General features: G+C 54.6%; 3 protein-coding genes across 4 annotated transcripts; 1 reads left to right on the top strand and 2 right to left on the bottom strand.

Moving 5' to 3' along the window:
- Positions 1 to 323: 323 nt before the first annotated feature.
- Positions 324 to 3,984, bottom strand: LOC119109896 (collagen alpha-2(I) chain). Its single transcript, XM_037233649.1, has 5 exons — positions 3,951 to 3,984; positions 2,715 to 3,399; positions 2,138 to 2,421; positions 1,468 to 1,596; positions 324 to 1,202 (listed from the first exon to the last, which is right to left on the bottom strand). Exons 2-5 carry the CDS (start codon positions 3,070 to 3,072, stop codon positions 423 to 425), a joined length of 1,551 nt encoding a protein of 516 aa, XP_037089544.1. The 5' UTR covers positions 3,073 to 3,399; positions 3,951 to 3,984; the 3' UTR covers positions 324 to 422.
- Positions 3,985 to 5,946: 1,962 nt separating this feature from the next.
- LOC119098719 (uncharacterized) lies at positions 5,947 to 9,538 on the bottom strand. Its single transcript, XM_037221733.1, has 5 exons — positions 9,492 to 9,538; positions 8,803 to 8,958; positions 7,582 to 7,648; positions 6,793 to 6,942; positions 5,947 to 6,276 (listed from the first exon to the last, which is right to left on the bottom strand). Exons 2-5 carry the CDS (start codon positions 8,937 to 8,939, stop codon positions 5,947 to 5,949), a joined length of 684 nt encoding a protein of 227 aa, XP_037077628.1. The 5' UTR covers positions 8,940 to 8,958; positions 9,492 to 9,538.
- Positions 9,539 to 9,855: 317 nt separating this feature from the next.
- On the top strand, positions 9,856 to 15,364 carry san (Probable N-acetyltransferase san). Of its 2 annotated transcripts, none has more exons than XM_037232769.1 (5): positions 9,856 to 9,874; positions 11,986 to 12,102; positions 12,937 to 13,073; positions 13,465 to 13,651; positions 14,540 to 15,364. In XM_037232769.1, the coding sequence occupies exons 2-5, from the start codon at positions 12,095 to 12,097 to the stop codon at positions 14,700 to 14,702; spliced, it is 495 nt and encodes a 164-aa protein (XP_037088664.1). In that variant the 5' UTR covers positions 9,856 to 9,874; positions 11,986 to 12,094; the 3' UTR covers positions 14,703 to 15,364. The 2 variants fall into 2 exon arrangements, with proteins under 2 accessions (XP_037088664.1, XP_037088657.1); XM_037232762.1 differs by lacking the exon at positions 9,856 to 9,874 and adding an exon at positions 9,882 to 9,957.
- The last annotated feature ends 472 nt before the right edge of the window (positions 15,365 to 15,836 follow it).

Genomic DNA, 15,836 nt, shown 5'->3' with positions numbered 1-15,836 from the left:
AGCTGGAAGGACAGCAGGCAGTAGAACAGGGCAGAGGAACGCTCTGCTCTCTGGAGGGGTATGGCCCTGATGTCGCTGCTGACATTTGCGGGTATTTGGACCGTTTGCTGCCGCTGCGCCGGCGGCGGACTTGTATTCAACACTTAGATACTGGGCTTTCTTCGGCCGCCCCGGCGGTAAGTTTTCGTTGCTCGATGTTAGTTGTTTTGGGTGAATTCGTGTTTGTCAGTCCTATGCCAACTCATGCCACTATCCAGAGGATGACGTTTGTTTCGTATCTTTGTAAGACAAGAAATATACCGTTTACTTTGCATGCAGATTTCCAATGTATTTATAAAACGTGTAAACCAACAGCTGCACACATGCAATGAAAGCCCAGTCGCCCAGCCACGGCCGGGCCACGTCGCCACTTCGCCGCCCACTCACGCGAGACCGATGCCCTCGCCGAGCGGCGCCTCGCCCTCCGACCACTGATCATGACTGAGCTCTGGCGAGCTGGCGCTGGCGGCGCCCTCCTCGCCGCGCTCGAACAGCGGACCGCCATGCACCTCTCTGATGCGCACGTGCCGCACGCGCACGCCGGCACCAAGCTCGCCGTCGCTGAGCTCGGCGTCAGCGGCCGCCGGCTCGCCTGGTGCCCCGCCACCCAGCCGCGGCTCTGACTCCAGTCGGAGGGTGCTCAGCTGAGTGGACGAAGCCGAACGGAACGCTGAGCGCTCGCTGGTCGCCGGTCCGGCCGCCGTCAGCTGGCCGGAAGAGCGACGGGATGCAGTCGGCTGACTAGCAGATGGGCCGAGAGCCGCCAGCTGGCTATCAACTGGTCGTGGCTGACCGGAAGAGCGCCGGGACGCGGCCACCCGAGCGACCGAAGGCTGGGGCAAGATCCGTTGACTGGCGGACGGTCCGAGCGCTGTCAGCTGACTGTCAGATGGTCGTGGCTCAGTCAGCTGACCAGAGGAGCGCCGGGACGCAGTCAGCTGACTCGCAGAAAGGCCGATCGCCGTTAGCTGGCTCTCAGACGGTCGTGGCGCCGTCAGCTGGCCTGAGGAGCGCCGGGACGCAGTCAGCTGACTCGCTGATGGCCGAAGCGCGGCCAGCTGGCAGGTCGAGAGTCGGATGGTGGTGCCGGATGGGAAGGAGGAGCCGAGGGGTGTGGTGTCGCCCGTCACCTCGCCCTCGCTGAGGGAGGTGTCCGTCCCAACCTGCCGAGCATAGGTCACGTTCCGTCGGGCACGGTGCACCACGTCCGCCGTCTCCAACAGCGCACAAGGTTACCAGTCTGACCACACCATACCAGGCTAGAGTGCAGTGGCAGATAAAGACACAACGTCCGCCCAACACATGCGAACTTCTCGAAAACAGCGGTAATCCAGCGTGCGACGAAGTAAAGAAAGCACTTCTGAACGTTCATGACAAGTATGGCCACTGAGGCACGGGGCGGAGGCGAAGCTGGCGCAGGCGACTCACGCGGGATGTGAGGGCGGCCGGCATGTGTCCAGCGCCGGCCGGCGGCGGCGGCGGCCCGAGCGCGGTGGCCGAGTCGGTCCGATCCACCCACTGGAGCCACGGCGCCCGCACCTCGCCCTCAGACAGTTCCTGCCGCAGCAGGGGCGGGACACGGTCAACGACGGGGCGCCGGACGCAGGACACGGCTTTGTCGACGCTGAACACCGGTGAACGCTCGTCGGGGAACAGCGAAACCAGAACTGTCGCCATGGCAACGCCAGCATACGTAGTGGCATTGGTCTGCCACTACGCATGCTGGTGCACGAAATGATATGGGCCAACCAACAATGGTGGGACGTACGCCAACCGTATGCTATTGGCGTAGATCGCACCAATGCGCGAAAATGGGATGGGTGAGGTGCCAGATCGTGGAATCGTGGTAGACCAAGGTCGGTGGTTTCTTCCATGTGCTGACAGACGTGGGACATAATTAATTGCGGCACTTTGACATGCCCTGACATGCCGAATCTGACTAGATTCCAGCATCAGTTAGCCACCAACGCATATCCCGTATGCCGACCCGGTACCACACTGCCTTCAAAGCACATAGGATACATTGAGGCATTCAAGTTAACCACGTCGACCAGCCGTGTGATGGATTCCCTGCCCTACTCTGCGGACAGACACCTACCTCTCCAGACGCGGTGGACTTATGGCTGGACGGGCCGCTGCGAGCTGGCGAGCCGGGGCCGGACAGGAGCGGGTGCACAGTGGTGCCAGCTGGCGGGGTCAGCAGCGAACTGAGTTTGCTGCTGACGTCGCTAGACGTCGGAGACGTCTCGTCCGTCTGAGAGGCCGTCTGCTGGTCGGCGTTGGCTGCGGTCTGGCAGCTGACAGCCTGGCCTGTCCGGGGGCTGGTCTGGGTCCCGTCCGCCCGCCGCTGGCCGGCGGAGGGCGCCTCCACGATCCGCTCAGCTGCAACGGAACCACACTCAGTACGCCAAGAAACGAAAAACGGTGATCACATAATTTGTTTGGCCAGCACGGCAAGGGCACTTCTCTCGAGTCTGCATTTGCAGCCTGTTCTAAGTCAAATCTGCGCGTCGCTTGCCGCAGCCTCAGCTCTATGCATTAAACATCTCCTCATGTTACCGCAAGCACAGCAGTCATTACTGAGTCCAGGTACACCACAGAAGTTGCCGCGTCAACGCTGAGGGGATATCACAGTCCGACGGAGCCTTGCCCAGATGCCAGACCACGGCGCTGACCTGGTGACAACACGAAGCGGGTTTGAGCCGCCGCGTCTGGTTGTTCTTCCTCACGCGCCGGCTCGCTGATCCAGGCGGGAGGACTGGCTGGACCGCGGTGTCCTCCGGGAAGACTGCCCGGAACGAGGTGTCCTCGGAGAGGGCTGGCCGGAGCCAGGCGTCCTCCAGGAGGACCAGCAGATCCAAGACGTCCTTGGCAAGGACTGGCCAGGCCCGGGCTTCCTCCCGGACTGGCCGAGCCGGAGTGTCCTCCGCCGGCAGCGCACGGACCTGGGGTCTCTCTGGAGGGGCTGGCCGTGCCGGGGCGCCTTACGGGAGGACTGCCCGGATCACGGTGTCCTCGAGGGTAGCTGGCCATGCCGGGGCGTGCTCCGGAAGGACTGCCCGGGTCACGCTGCCCTCGAGGGGAGCTGGCCGTGCCGGGGCGCGCTCCGGGAGGACTGCTCGGATCACGCTGATCTCGAGGGGAGCTGGCCTGATCGGGGCGTATTCCACTGGCGGCGCTGGCCGGCCGCTCGGTCTGCCGCGCCGGACGGCGGGCCCAGCTAGGGACCGGGGCGGGGACCGGCCGACCCGGCTTATCCGGCAGCACAGTCAAGGCCGCGGGGCCGACGGCCGGGCCCGACAGGCAGACGGCGGCGGCCGGCTCGGCCACCGTCCGCTGGTGCGTCTCAGAGGTCGACGGCTGAAAACGGCCGCACACGAAGTGTAAAGTGCGCGCTACACATAACTGGAGGGCTGGACGGGCTTGCTACCGAATCTGCAGTAGATTCGGCAGCTGTCAGGTATTGCGGACCACAGGTACAGCTTTTGACCTCTTTCTTCCCGCGCATTGCGGGCCTACGGACCTAAAACTGGTCCCTCTAGTCCGCAGCAGCTGACTGTAGAATCTGAGCAGCTAATCCAGTCAGTCCACAAGGTAAAGTAATCCAACGGGCCTCTCAGATGATCCCGGGGCTAAACATACCCCATCCTGGTGCGAACTCTGGAGCAAGTTAAACCCATCAAATTCAAGTCAATTTGACCGATTGGAACTCAAATTGCAAGACAAACAAAGGAAGACGGCATTTATAAGCACGCTAAAATAAGCACACGATCCAAATTTCACTTAAAACAATCAACAGTCTGCGCCGATCAAGACATTTTCAGCAAACTCATCTCCCGTTTTAAAAAGGTCCCACCTACAGCCGAGCAGTCACGCATGACCTGCGGACGGACCGTGGGCGGTGGCCGTACCTGGGGTGCGCGGGTGGCCTCAGGTGGCCGCTGCTCTCGCTTGGCCGGTGCCGGAGGCGGCTCGCGGTGACCGCCGTCCGCTGCCGTCGGCGCCGCCTCGGCCGGCCACTCCCAGGCGTCAGACACCTGGTCATCGGTCTCGGCCGACGAGTGCTCCCCGCTGCCGCCGAGCGGCGCCTCGCGCTCCTGCCAACAGTCGGCGGCGGAGCGTGGCGGCGACGCGTCGCCCGGCTCCCGCGGCGGCGGGGCGGATGTCGGCGACACGGTCCCGGCGGCGGGCGGCGCCGGGCCCGACCCGGGCGGCGCCGCGCTGCTACCACCGCCGCTCTCTGAAGTGGAGCCGGCGCGGACAGCCGGCGGCGCCGGCGCGGCGCTGCTGCTGCCACCTTGCGAGGACGAGCTGAAGCAGACGGTGGCCATCTGGCGGGCGGCGACGGCGCGACGCACTTCAGCTGCCACAGCGTCGGCGGCCACGGCGCCAGGAGAGCGCGGCGTCGGCTGACGGACGGGAGGCGAGTGTGAGAGGCCGGCAACACCGCTGGTGACGCAGGAACTGGAAGCCAGCAGCGACAGCGCCGAGAAATCCCTCCCCGCTGCCCTGGTCGTTGAGACCGTCCACCGACCGCCGTGGCGGACACACACAAACCATCGCCACGAGCGGACGCTGCTCGGTTACAGGCGACGGCGTGTATCGCACAAATTACGAGCCAAAGATGTCAGTCATGCCGTTGGGACCCATGGCGATAAGCAGACAGGAGGAATTCACCCGACTGGAAACGACATTCACGTTCGGAAACATGGCTACCAAATAGGAACTAGCTATCTCTGATCGAGCGGGTATACTGGGGTGGCTGGAGAGGCGAGTGCGTGTCACGAGCGTGCGCCGGACGGCGGGCCGGCCCATTATAGCGTACCCGCACGGAGTCGGCCGAGGAGGTGGCCTCCGATCCGCTGGACCGGTCCGCCTGCCCGCCGCCCGCCATCGACGCCGCTACCACCTCCTGGATTCTGCGGCACGCGGCACATGGCACGCGATCAACACCTACCACCGCGCACCATACCACATCTAAATCGCAAACACACCACGTCAGGAAAGACACTTAAGAAGGCTCTCTTTCCTAAACGGGTAGGAGGTGATTGGCATGCTGTCTTGGCTACGGATGAATCCATTCATTTTGGAATAGGTAGCGTCAGGTTGGCAAAAGTCGACGCAATATAGCAATGTAAAAATTGCTACATCTCGCGAGTTGCCTGAAGGTGAAAAATGGGACCACATCCATATTCGAATAGTAAGTACATTTCAACGATACGAAAGCAAACGATAACTACCAGGGAAGCTTGATTTACCCCTTGCCGCGCAACCAAATCATATAAGGCACCTCTAGACACAGAGCAGCTGATGTACCTTCCGACTCACAGTTTGTACGCATTGATCTCGAGTTTCTGCTTCAGTCCGCGACTGGTCCTGGCACGGCCCTGGTCAGTGAACACTGCCGGGTCCATCGGCACCCACTTGACATCGCCACGGCCGCGGTCACGGTCGCGCGCCGCCGGCTTCGGCCCTGGCGCGGCCCGCCCGCCGCCGACGCCGTCCCGCCAGAGCGCGCCGCCGGGCCGCCGGGCGGCCAAGCCGCGGCTGCCGGCGGCGAGCGCCCGGGCTCCGGCCTCCGCTGCGGCGACGGACGGACGGCCCAGCACGCCGGCCGTCCACCTGACGTCCGTCTTCGCCGACGGCGCCGGCCCAACGACAGCGGTCGCGCGGGAGGTGGGTCTGACTGCGCCTCCGGCAGTGGCTGCCGGTCTGGCGCCGCGGCTGGTGGAAGCCGTCCGTGTTCTATCGGCAGCTTCACCAGCATTGACACCAGATATGGTCTTGGCTTTCACGTTAGAAGCTAACCTGCCGTCGACTTCTTCATCTCCGGGCGCATTGCCGTCCACTCGCTCCGAGGCCGCCCATGTGACCTCGCCACCGGCAGCGGCGGCCGAGCCGGCCAGATCAGCCAGCGTCCTGCCTCGGCTCATGCCTCCCGCCGCCTGACCTGCTGATGACCTCTCCCACGCCGGCCGCCTGCGTCACGTCACGCTGCGGCGCGTCCTCCGACAGTTGGGCGGCGCGACCTCCCGTGTCGTCGGCCGGTGTGTCCCGCGCCCTGTCATCAGAGCGCGGTGTGGGCACGGCGCTGTCCGCGCCCACGCTCGTGTCGGGCCGATGCTGGCCCGCGCGTGGCCGGTCCGGCCTGGCCTCGATCTCCGCCGCGGACGAGTGCTCGGTCCAGCCGGCCGGCGACGGCGGCTCCTCCGACGCGTCCGACGACTCGTCCAGGCCCTGGTGGACAAGGCGGATCGTGTGCGGCACCGCCGGCCGCGGCACCACGTCAAACTCTTGGTAGGCGAGCAGCGGCGGCGGCGGCGTCGGCGAAGGCGAGGTCGGCAGCGGCGGCGGGCCACCCGACGTGTCCTCGGTCCCAAGGGGCAGCAGCGCCGCTCGGGCCGCGTCGTCGAGCGGCCGCGGCCGGCAGAGCGAGACGGCCGCCCCCGGCGGGCCGGGCGGCGCCCCCGGCGGACCGGGCGGCGCCCCGGGCGTGACCGGCGGGGCTGGCGCGCCGGGAGGGCCGTCACCCGGTACCCGCCGCCTGGGGCTGCGACTGGCGGTCGGCCGCAGCGTCACCTGCTGCAGACGTGCGGAGCGGACCTGGGCGCGCCGCTCCGTGGCCAGCTGTGGCGGGCCCGGCCGGCCGGCGGCGGCAACGGCGGCGGCCCGGGCGGCGGCGGCCCGGGTGACGGAGGTCCGGGTGGCGGCAGCTCGGGTGACGGCAGCTCGGGTGGCGGCAGCTCGGGTGACGGCGGTCCGGGTGGCGGTGGTCCGGGTGGCGGTGGTCCGGGTGAAGGCCGGCGGTCCGGGCGACAGGGGCCGCTCGGCCTGCTGGCTGAGGATCTGCTCGGCTCGCGTCCATCGCTGCTGCTCCTCCTCCAGCAGAGAGCGTACCAGCTCCTGTCGGCGGGTCACGTGAACGGCATCCATTGACTCTGAAACCCTAGCCTCAGGTCACCAGCAACGAACACTGTAAATAATGTCCGAACTGACAGAACGTTGGCATTCAAATGCTCATTGGTGAAGCCCCCCACCCCCCTATATTCTTGAATGTGAAACAATCTCCCCCGCCCTTATATACTTGAATGTGGAGCGATCGTTTCTGGTGCTGCTCTTGCTGCAATGTAGCGCGCTACGTACTGTGCAACAGAGAGGGTGCTTTGGATTATCTACCCTTTCCCGGAAAAACGGGCCTTCATAAGATTACTAGTGTCGCTGTATCTCGTGCTTGGAGCATTGGACATTTGCTCTTAACGAAAAATCAGACCCAAAAACACCGAGCTAGCTAGACCTAAGACAGCCGCCGGGCCTATCCGACCAATGACGGATGGCGCAGGCGTGACGTCACACTCGCCGCTGTCACCGAGACTCAGCGGGTCTCAACTGGACTCCCGGCTCGGTCTCTGGGATGTCGCCGAGCCTCAGCGGGTCTCATCTGGACTCCCGACTCGGTCTCTGGGATGTCACCGAGGCTCAGTGGGTCTCACCTGGACTCACGGCTCGGTCTCTGGAATGTCACCGAGGCTCAGCGGGTCTCACCTGGACTCCCGGCTCCGCCTCCCGGATGCAGTGGTCCACCAGCTGGCTCGGGTCGCTCAGCTCAGTTCTAAAACACGACCAATTCCGATCAGATGGACGAGAAACGTCACATGATCATAAACATCAAGGATCACAAAGCACGTTCGATCAGTTACACTGATCCCAAACCAAGGTTCCATGGTTCCATGGAACCTTGGTTTGGAACCAAACCAAGGTTCCATGTCTCCATCTGTTATGCTTGCCAGCATGGCATGAATCTTTGAAAAAAGGCCAAAATGAGCAGATCCAAACTTTGTGCACAGAAGTAATTGGTGCTCTGCATGCAACAACTACTGCAGCATAAAACATTGCTTTTGGCATCATGATTGACATTTTCTCCATTACAAGCTGATAGTTCTGAGTCACTGTGATGCAGGTCATTCAAATCTGGGTCCAGTTTCTTTTTACTCTGTGCACTGTACTATGATACACAAATTTTATGTTTTGCAAACATTTATCATATGAAGAGGGCTTCATTCACCAAGATAGCAATGTTGCAGGAAACTTATGCGAGACCAAAAAACTTATGTGAAATATACCACAATCCATGATGAGACTTCCCTTTCTACTGGAAACTGCATTCAATTGTGACCAGTGGTTGAAAAAATCAGCTTGAAAATGTGACAGTTTAGGTGTTCCAAAGCAGGAATTCCAGTACAGCTCCTTAATCTCAAGTCCTGCTTACAGACATTCTCCTTACTAGGTGATTCCTCAAATGAAGGCCAGTGTTTCCTGGTAGACTGGTAGAAGCTGGTACAGGAACACCATGGCTGCCATACCACATGTTCTAACCATGGCAACACAAGATGATGAGCCAAAGATCCCACCACACAAATGTGTAGATGGAATTTTGTGGTTATTTGCATGCATTTATCCCTGGAAAACTACTTTCCAAATCAAAATTGTCTTCCCTATGTATCCATCGCCAAGCATACTTTAATGATGGTCTTATCCCTGACTGCGAGGCAAAGTTGGCTTGCTTGGCAAATGCTTTTTGCATCCCATGTGAGAGTAACAGCCACTTGGAACATTTGTGACTTGAAACTGTGCCCCTGTGCTTGGAAGCATCTAAGCATTGTAAAGATGAAACATATGTATTAAAGACTGAAAATATTTTAGTTGTAAATGCTTCATTGCAAAATGAAGTCCTCTCAAGCTTTCATGCTCAGCCCCTGAACTTACCCATGAGTGGTGAGATGATCCAGGTATCTGTGGAAGTCAGCTGGAGCTGTGCGAGCAGGTCGGCTGTATAGCAGCTCTTTCTTCTGTGTTTTAGCTTCCTCAAGCAAGGCATACAGAGCATGCAGATCTGAGGCCATTGCTCAGGACAGCAGCAACCTGCACACAGTCACATGTGGAATCCAGTAGAAATCAAATTATTAAGCATGTGGTTACTGCAAAGTCCCCCAAAAATGTGTTGATCCGATGCAATGGATCCTGCATCCCCATACAAGTGCTATGCAGATAATAGTGCCTATAGCAGCAACAGAGTTCAGATTTTGCTGAGGTGGGGATTGTGTTTGGCCCTCAGCATCCCTAAGGGATACACCATGCAGGAACATCGCAAGACACCAAATTTGTGCTGCTGTATTCACACCAACTGGTCAAAGGGAAAATACAAGATAATGATGTAGAAAAGAACACACATCTCGGTCCTTGGTGTCTAGAGAAAAATACCACCTATCAAACAACAGGTCCCACGCCACCCACTCCCCCTACCGCGCACGCAAACTATAAGGGGCACGCACGGCAGCCCCAAAAAAACACGAGGGAATTTCTCCATGTGCCCGGCGATTCACCCAATATCACGTTCTCGCATTGCTCCAACGGCGCTGTGAGCAGCAGTTTCAGAGCAAGCAAGCAGCGCATACCAATGTTTTGAGCTCTTACACCAGTAAATTAATGCATCGCGACCGACGTGCAACGGCCGGGATATCCAACGGGGTGGAACGCCCACCGTAACCCCCGCCAATCAATTCGTGTTTTCGCTCGAACATACATTATATAGAGATGAGCACCATTCTGTAACATACTTGCTCGCTGACTGAAATCTTTTGAAAACCATAACTTACTCTATTATTTTATGCAATCAAGGTAATTTACGTGTTTTCAACCTCTTGTAAAGGGATATAAGGTGGGCGATATTTTATATTTCAACATAAAGCACGCGAAAACAGCCCTGTAATATTTCATACATATACTACGCATGAGAGACGGAGTATCGAAGGTGTGCGCGTGTGTGTTATATACCCCTGTGCGTACATACGATTGTTTGTGATCTCGCGAGGCATGTAGGTTGCGGTGAAGATCGAAAAGCAAATATCACTTCGGCCGCTGGTAGTTCATTGCATGTCCTGATCTGTGAATTGGTGGGCAGGTGAAAGCCCGTACTGGTTGCGGATGGGACCCAGATAAAAATTGCTTGTTAATTGTCGTCCGAAAATTTGGCGCGACTGTTGCCAGACTTCAGCCCGCGATGATAATGTTGTATACCGCTTCAATACCTAACCCATTCCATCAGAAAATGTCAAAATATAAATCTTAAAACTGAGGAACCAAGTGATGCACAGAGATGCATGCTGTGGCTGCATGATGATTAAGTAGCAGAAGTTAATTTGTATCTAGTGCTGAATGTGCTCAAATTGGCACATATCCATTGTGAAATGAATATACACCCAGATATGTACCCATGATGTGCTTAACATGGCACACATGTTTGCTACACCCTGCCTGGACTGAATGGTTGATGTTATGTGTCCAAAGGTCAATTAAGGTTACACAGGATGTTCAGTTCATTTTCTCCATGAAACATTTTCTTTGTATTGTTTTACATCAGTGTTATTCTCTCATTTCTCACAATTTATTCCACATACTGAAATTGGTGGTAGTCACTAGTCATGCACTAAACTCATTATTTGTAGGTTTTTTGGCATGCACAAACCAAACATTGAAAAATTATTGAAATAGTTCTAATCAGCTGGGTACCTTAATATATCTTTTTAAGTCTAGGCACCTCTTAATCAGCAGCAGTAGTGGCAGAATTGATGTCATTAGATAGGGCTTTCCAGTTTCTGATAAGGCATGATGATAATCAGTGATGGAATGGCTCATTTGTTTGCTGAACCATATATGGCCCAATGGCATTAAGTCCAGCAGGTGGCAGCATGGTCACAATACCCTATCATGGAACCCCTGCTCCAAAGGCTGCAAAACATGAATGTGTATGTTAAAAAACTAAGGCTTAAAACACAAAAAACAAGTTTGTATGATATGGTGGCATAGTGTTGCAATGATGGCTACATATTTGCTCAAAATTATTAATCTGGTCAGGTCAGGATTTTAGTTCAAGCTCTTTGTGCTAAAAATATTGCAATGTAATATGCATTTAAAGGGGGGGAAGATGTGGCATCATTACTTTGCTGCAGTTTTGTATTGTACCATTCTGTAAAAATCTGCCCAAAATGCCAAAGAAAGCAATTTAAAGAAACAAACTGGACCAGTCAAAAGCAACAATCACATATAAACCATATTAGATTATAATATAAAACATGTGACCAGTAGCAGGTGAATGTTCCTGGTATGTCTTAAGTTGAGCTTCATCCATTTTCATCAGTTGGTGTCAATTGATTTGTATACATGTTTATAATATTTGGAAAAGATAAGCTGTAAAGTTGCGCAGTGCAACAAGACACATAGTTCTGATTAAGTTGAGTGCTGGACAACAACAGGCTGTGGCTTCTTGAAAAGAAAAGTGAAACATGCATGCACATCATGAAGCATGTTAAAGGATATCTCAAACAGTGACTGCATGGATGATAAAATATGCATGCATGTTGTAAGGTGTGTTTAAGGATATCTTAAACAGTGATTCTTTCCATCTATAATGAGCCCACTGTGAGGTATATACTGAGAGACCCATAACACCTCATGGCCACCAAAACCAAAAACAAAACAAAACAGCCGAAGGATGTGTGCACATCATACAAATGTCTTTAATTATGTCTGAGACAGTTATTTTCTACATTTATAGTGAGTGTGCAATGTGTCATGTACTGACAAACCCACAGCGCCTGTCACCCACATTCATACCAGACAAGCTGCAGACAACAGGCCATGTTGAATATCTGGTGGTAAAGTGCAGTGTTCATGTGCTGATTCATGTTCATGATTCATGTTTGAAGGATCTGCAATTTTGCTATGAGTATGAAAATGTATTTCAAAACTGTTTATAGCACCTTTCATTGACTACTTTTTCATGTGTCATGACTGAAACATGCCATTCATGCTCTTGCTCAGGCTCCCTATTACAAACCAAAAACATTTGAAAGAAGGTGATGCACAACATTACCTGCCATCTTATTTCAGCATTGCTGTCAAACCACAGACCTTCCAGTTAACCTGCAATTGAATTCACTTTCTGCTTTTGTTGAAGGCAGGTCACCAATCATATTCAGAGCGCTGAAATTCTGCAGCTATGACCAGGTAAGTTTTTCCAAGCCTTTTATGGCACTCTTATTTTTCCCATTCCCTCTATAGAGCTATTTATGAATGAGCAGTAGTGTGGACTCTTGACCTTGCTTTGCTAAATGTAACATGGGCACATGTATATGCTACTGCTTTGTTTTTTTGGTGGGTATGTTTGTAACTTGTTCTGATGCACCACCATATTTAGCAAAAACCTTCACTTTTCAGTGGACAGAAAGTGCTCTTACAAAGAGTAATTGTATGTTTTTACAGCTCTTCACACTGGGGATAGAGTAGTTCAAAAATATACCGGCATACATGAGAGCAGACTGCAAAAACCTTTTAGCTAGCATATGTATATATACAAATATATATATATATATATATATATATATATATATATATATATATATATGTATGTCACCTATATATGCTAGTTGGGCTGATCTTGTCTTGCCATAATCCGATTTCAACTTAAGTACATTGAGAATGCACCATTTCAAGACTCCCCAGTCATCTATTTTTTGAAGAAGCAAGGTCGATCAAGCCGGCAAACACTGACGGGTGATCCTGTGTCGGCTTATTTGACAACATGTCGGATAGATTAAGGCGATGTGACCTATGTCAGCTCATTTGACAAGACCTATCGGATCGCAGTAGTCGGATGGAGCTGGGGTGTGTGACCCATGTCGGTTCATCTGATGAGACTTATCGGATCACGGGAGTCGGATGGAGCTGGAGTGTGTGACCTGTGTTGGCTCATCTGACGAGACCTGTCGGATCGCAGGAGTCGGATGGAGCTGGGGTGTGTGACGTGTGTTGGCTCATCTGACGAGACCTGTCGGATCGCAGGAGTCGGATAGAGCTGGGTGATGTGACGCAGCACAACATCAAGCAGCTGAAGCGACTCAACCAGGTGGTCTTTCCCGTCTCCTACAATGAGAAGTTCTACAAGGACGTTCTCCATTCGGGCGAGCTTGCTAAGCTCGGTGAGACCGGCACCGTGTTCCAGCTGCGCGCGCGCGTTCATATGGATTTGCTGTAAAAAGTCTGTGTGGGTTGTCAGCGCCGTCACAAAAACTGTTTTTTTTTTGTTGTGCGTTTCTGTTGACGACTCATTCGCTATTATGTGGTCCAGGCTCAGCACGTTATCAGTATCTGTATGCTTTTGAGGACGTTGGATGACATTTCATTTCTTATGTCCAAGGTTACAACACTTTGCTAACCACTGTAAATTGATCCTACGCATGCGACCAGTTTTCATCATCTGTCGACGCATGGTGTCGCAGATGCCTCGTGCCAGATCGGCGTTGTCTGCCAAACCGGCCGCTGGCCACTGCCCGGGCCCTGTGCATGTTACTGACCTCTGGACGTCGGCAGCGTACTTCAACGACATCATGGTGGGCGCCGTCTGCTGTCGCGTCGACGTCATCGACGGCAAGCGCAAACTGTACATCATGACACTCGGCTGCCTTGCGCCATACCGCAACCTTGGCATCGGCACCAAGATGCTGGAGCATGTGATGAAGTGTGTCGAGCAGGACGGCAACCTGGACAGCATTTTTCTGTGAGGAACAGTTTGGTGTTTTGGGAGCTCTTTGCAAAGGAACGGATTTGTCTGTGGGTCTTCTGCTGCGATTGAACTGGCATATAGGCGCAGATGCTGTTTTGAGGTTGGAGCACAAACATTGAAAGCTACTCAAGCCGTGCCAAATTCAGCTCGTCTTCAGGTTCAGACCATTTTATCTGCACAGCTTATAATGATTGGTTGCTGTTTTTTTAACCATTGTATTCTTGGCTGCGTACAAATGTGGATAGTCACTTGCCAGAAACACATTGTCTAAGATCATATTTCACTTACTTGTAGGTGCCAGATAAGAAGTGGTGCTTTTTCAGGTAACCTCGTCAGCTGTATGCATTAATCCTTGATAAACAAGGCTGAAGGTCTAGCATACCTTGCCCAAGGGGCTGTAGCAAAGCACGGTTTCCTTGATGTATGTTCATCGGCTTTGCAGCCCTTACAGCAGTTCTGCAGTATTGTCGGGATTATCAACACGACTATAACAGAACTCCTTTGAATCCATGTTGGCTATAAGCATAAAGAGAGAACATGGCATACATTCAGCGGCAAAAATGTAGGGCTTAGATGCATTCCGAGCATTCCCACCGCCAGTGAGCGCTGCTTTACTGCTTCTTACAGTTCTCGCAACGCTGTGGATCTGTAAGCTATGTATTGGTCCATCGTGCACATAGATGTGTATGTAGTGCCTTACGTTTAACTATGTCGAGAAATGGACGAAAAAATGAAGTGAGGTGCGGTTTATCTGTTCATGGCTTTCATGTTCGTGACCGACATGGAATTTTAAAATGTGCACTGGAAAGGTGTGCAGTCATTGGCAGAATGGGATGCTGGCTGCGTGACGTTTATGCTCGTAATGCCTTCCCGTTTTTTCAGACACGTTCAAATCAACAACGAAAGTGCCATAAACTTTTACAAGAAATTCGGCTTCGAGATCGTGTCGACAGAAGAGCACTACTACAAGCGGATAGAGCCGGCCAACGCGCACGTTCTGGCCAAAACGCTGACTGGCAAGCGGCCAGCCGACGCCGCCAAATGATGGCCGCATTCGCAGTTCCCAAAGCCGTCTGCCCTGTTCCTGCAGCGTACGAGATTGAAACCCACCAGGTGACGCTGGCCGCGTGCGTGGTCGAGAGTCGCTGCTCAGTTCCAGGTGGGGTCCTGTGTCGGGACCCACCGACAGGCGCTGGGCCCGGTCGTGGCTGGCTGCCGTGACTCAGGTGTGGTCGCCGGATGGAGGCGACTCGGTAGCGGACGCTGGTGCGTTATGGACAGCTACTGCCGTGATGACCGGACGCGGCGACTCAGTTCTGTTCGCGTGCGTGGTTTCGGCAAGTTTGGAGCGGGTATGAGTTGTGCAGCGGTCCCGCCTTTCGGACGGTTTCTAGCGTTCAGGTGGTTTCGCAGACCTGGGGCAGTGATAAGGCGACCGAGCCTCTCAGCGTGTTGTCAAGCCCGGCTCGTTGGGGTGGGTGTTTGTGGCCCGCAGATGGCTGCGGCGCTGTTTGATGGCCACCTGGGATATCCACTCCCCCTGCCACGGACGGGCGTGATTGTGCCCACCTCTTGTGTGCGTCGGATGGCGAACGCAACGCGAATGCACAACGCAACGCGACGCGCGGAAAACACGAGCTGTCGTATGAGCGGCTAAATATAAAGAGTTTGTTCGTCAAGGCTTGCGAATACAGAATTGAATTCAGATGACTTACCTGCGCTAAGGGAAACTTTCCGTGGAGACTTGCTTTTACGCCGCTGATCACGTCGGCGCTATCACACGCATTCGCTCTGACCGTTTTGTGGAAGTAGAGAGGTCCGCCGGAAGTAGAGAGAACGCGGAGAATCAGTCGACGGGCCTTGGCAGCCAACAGGCACTCACTTAATCGCTGGTTGTGCTAAATGTCAGTCGGAAAGATGTGTCGCCTGTTACATGCTATATTCTGACATAGTTGGACGGGGCTATCGCAGCCATCATTGATTAATTCATGGGTACCACCACAGGGGACAGCAAGTGAAGGGAAATATGAAGGCCACCCAATGCTGCTTCAGCATCGTCCCGCATTGCTCCGCTGATGAATAATGACATGTGCAACGTTGCAATTGGCGATAGGTGTCGCCTCGCGTTGAACAAGCCGTAAGTGACAAGTCGGTTCGTTTTGTCTTTTTATTAGAGCCC

This window comes from Pollicipes pollicipes, unplaced genomic scaffold, assembly GCF_011947565.3.
Source record: "Pollicipes pollicipes isolate AB1234 unplaced genomic scaffold, Ppol_2.1 Scaffold_2555;HRSCAF=2994_pilon_pilon_pilon, whole genome shotgun sequence".
Lineage (NCBI taxonomy): Eukaryota > Metazoa > Arthropoda > Thecostraca > Pollicipedomorpha > Pollicipedidae > Pollicipes > Pollicipes pollicipes.
This window is presented reverse-complemented; position numbering and strand designations above follow the sequence as displayed.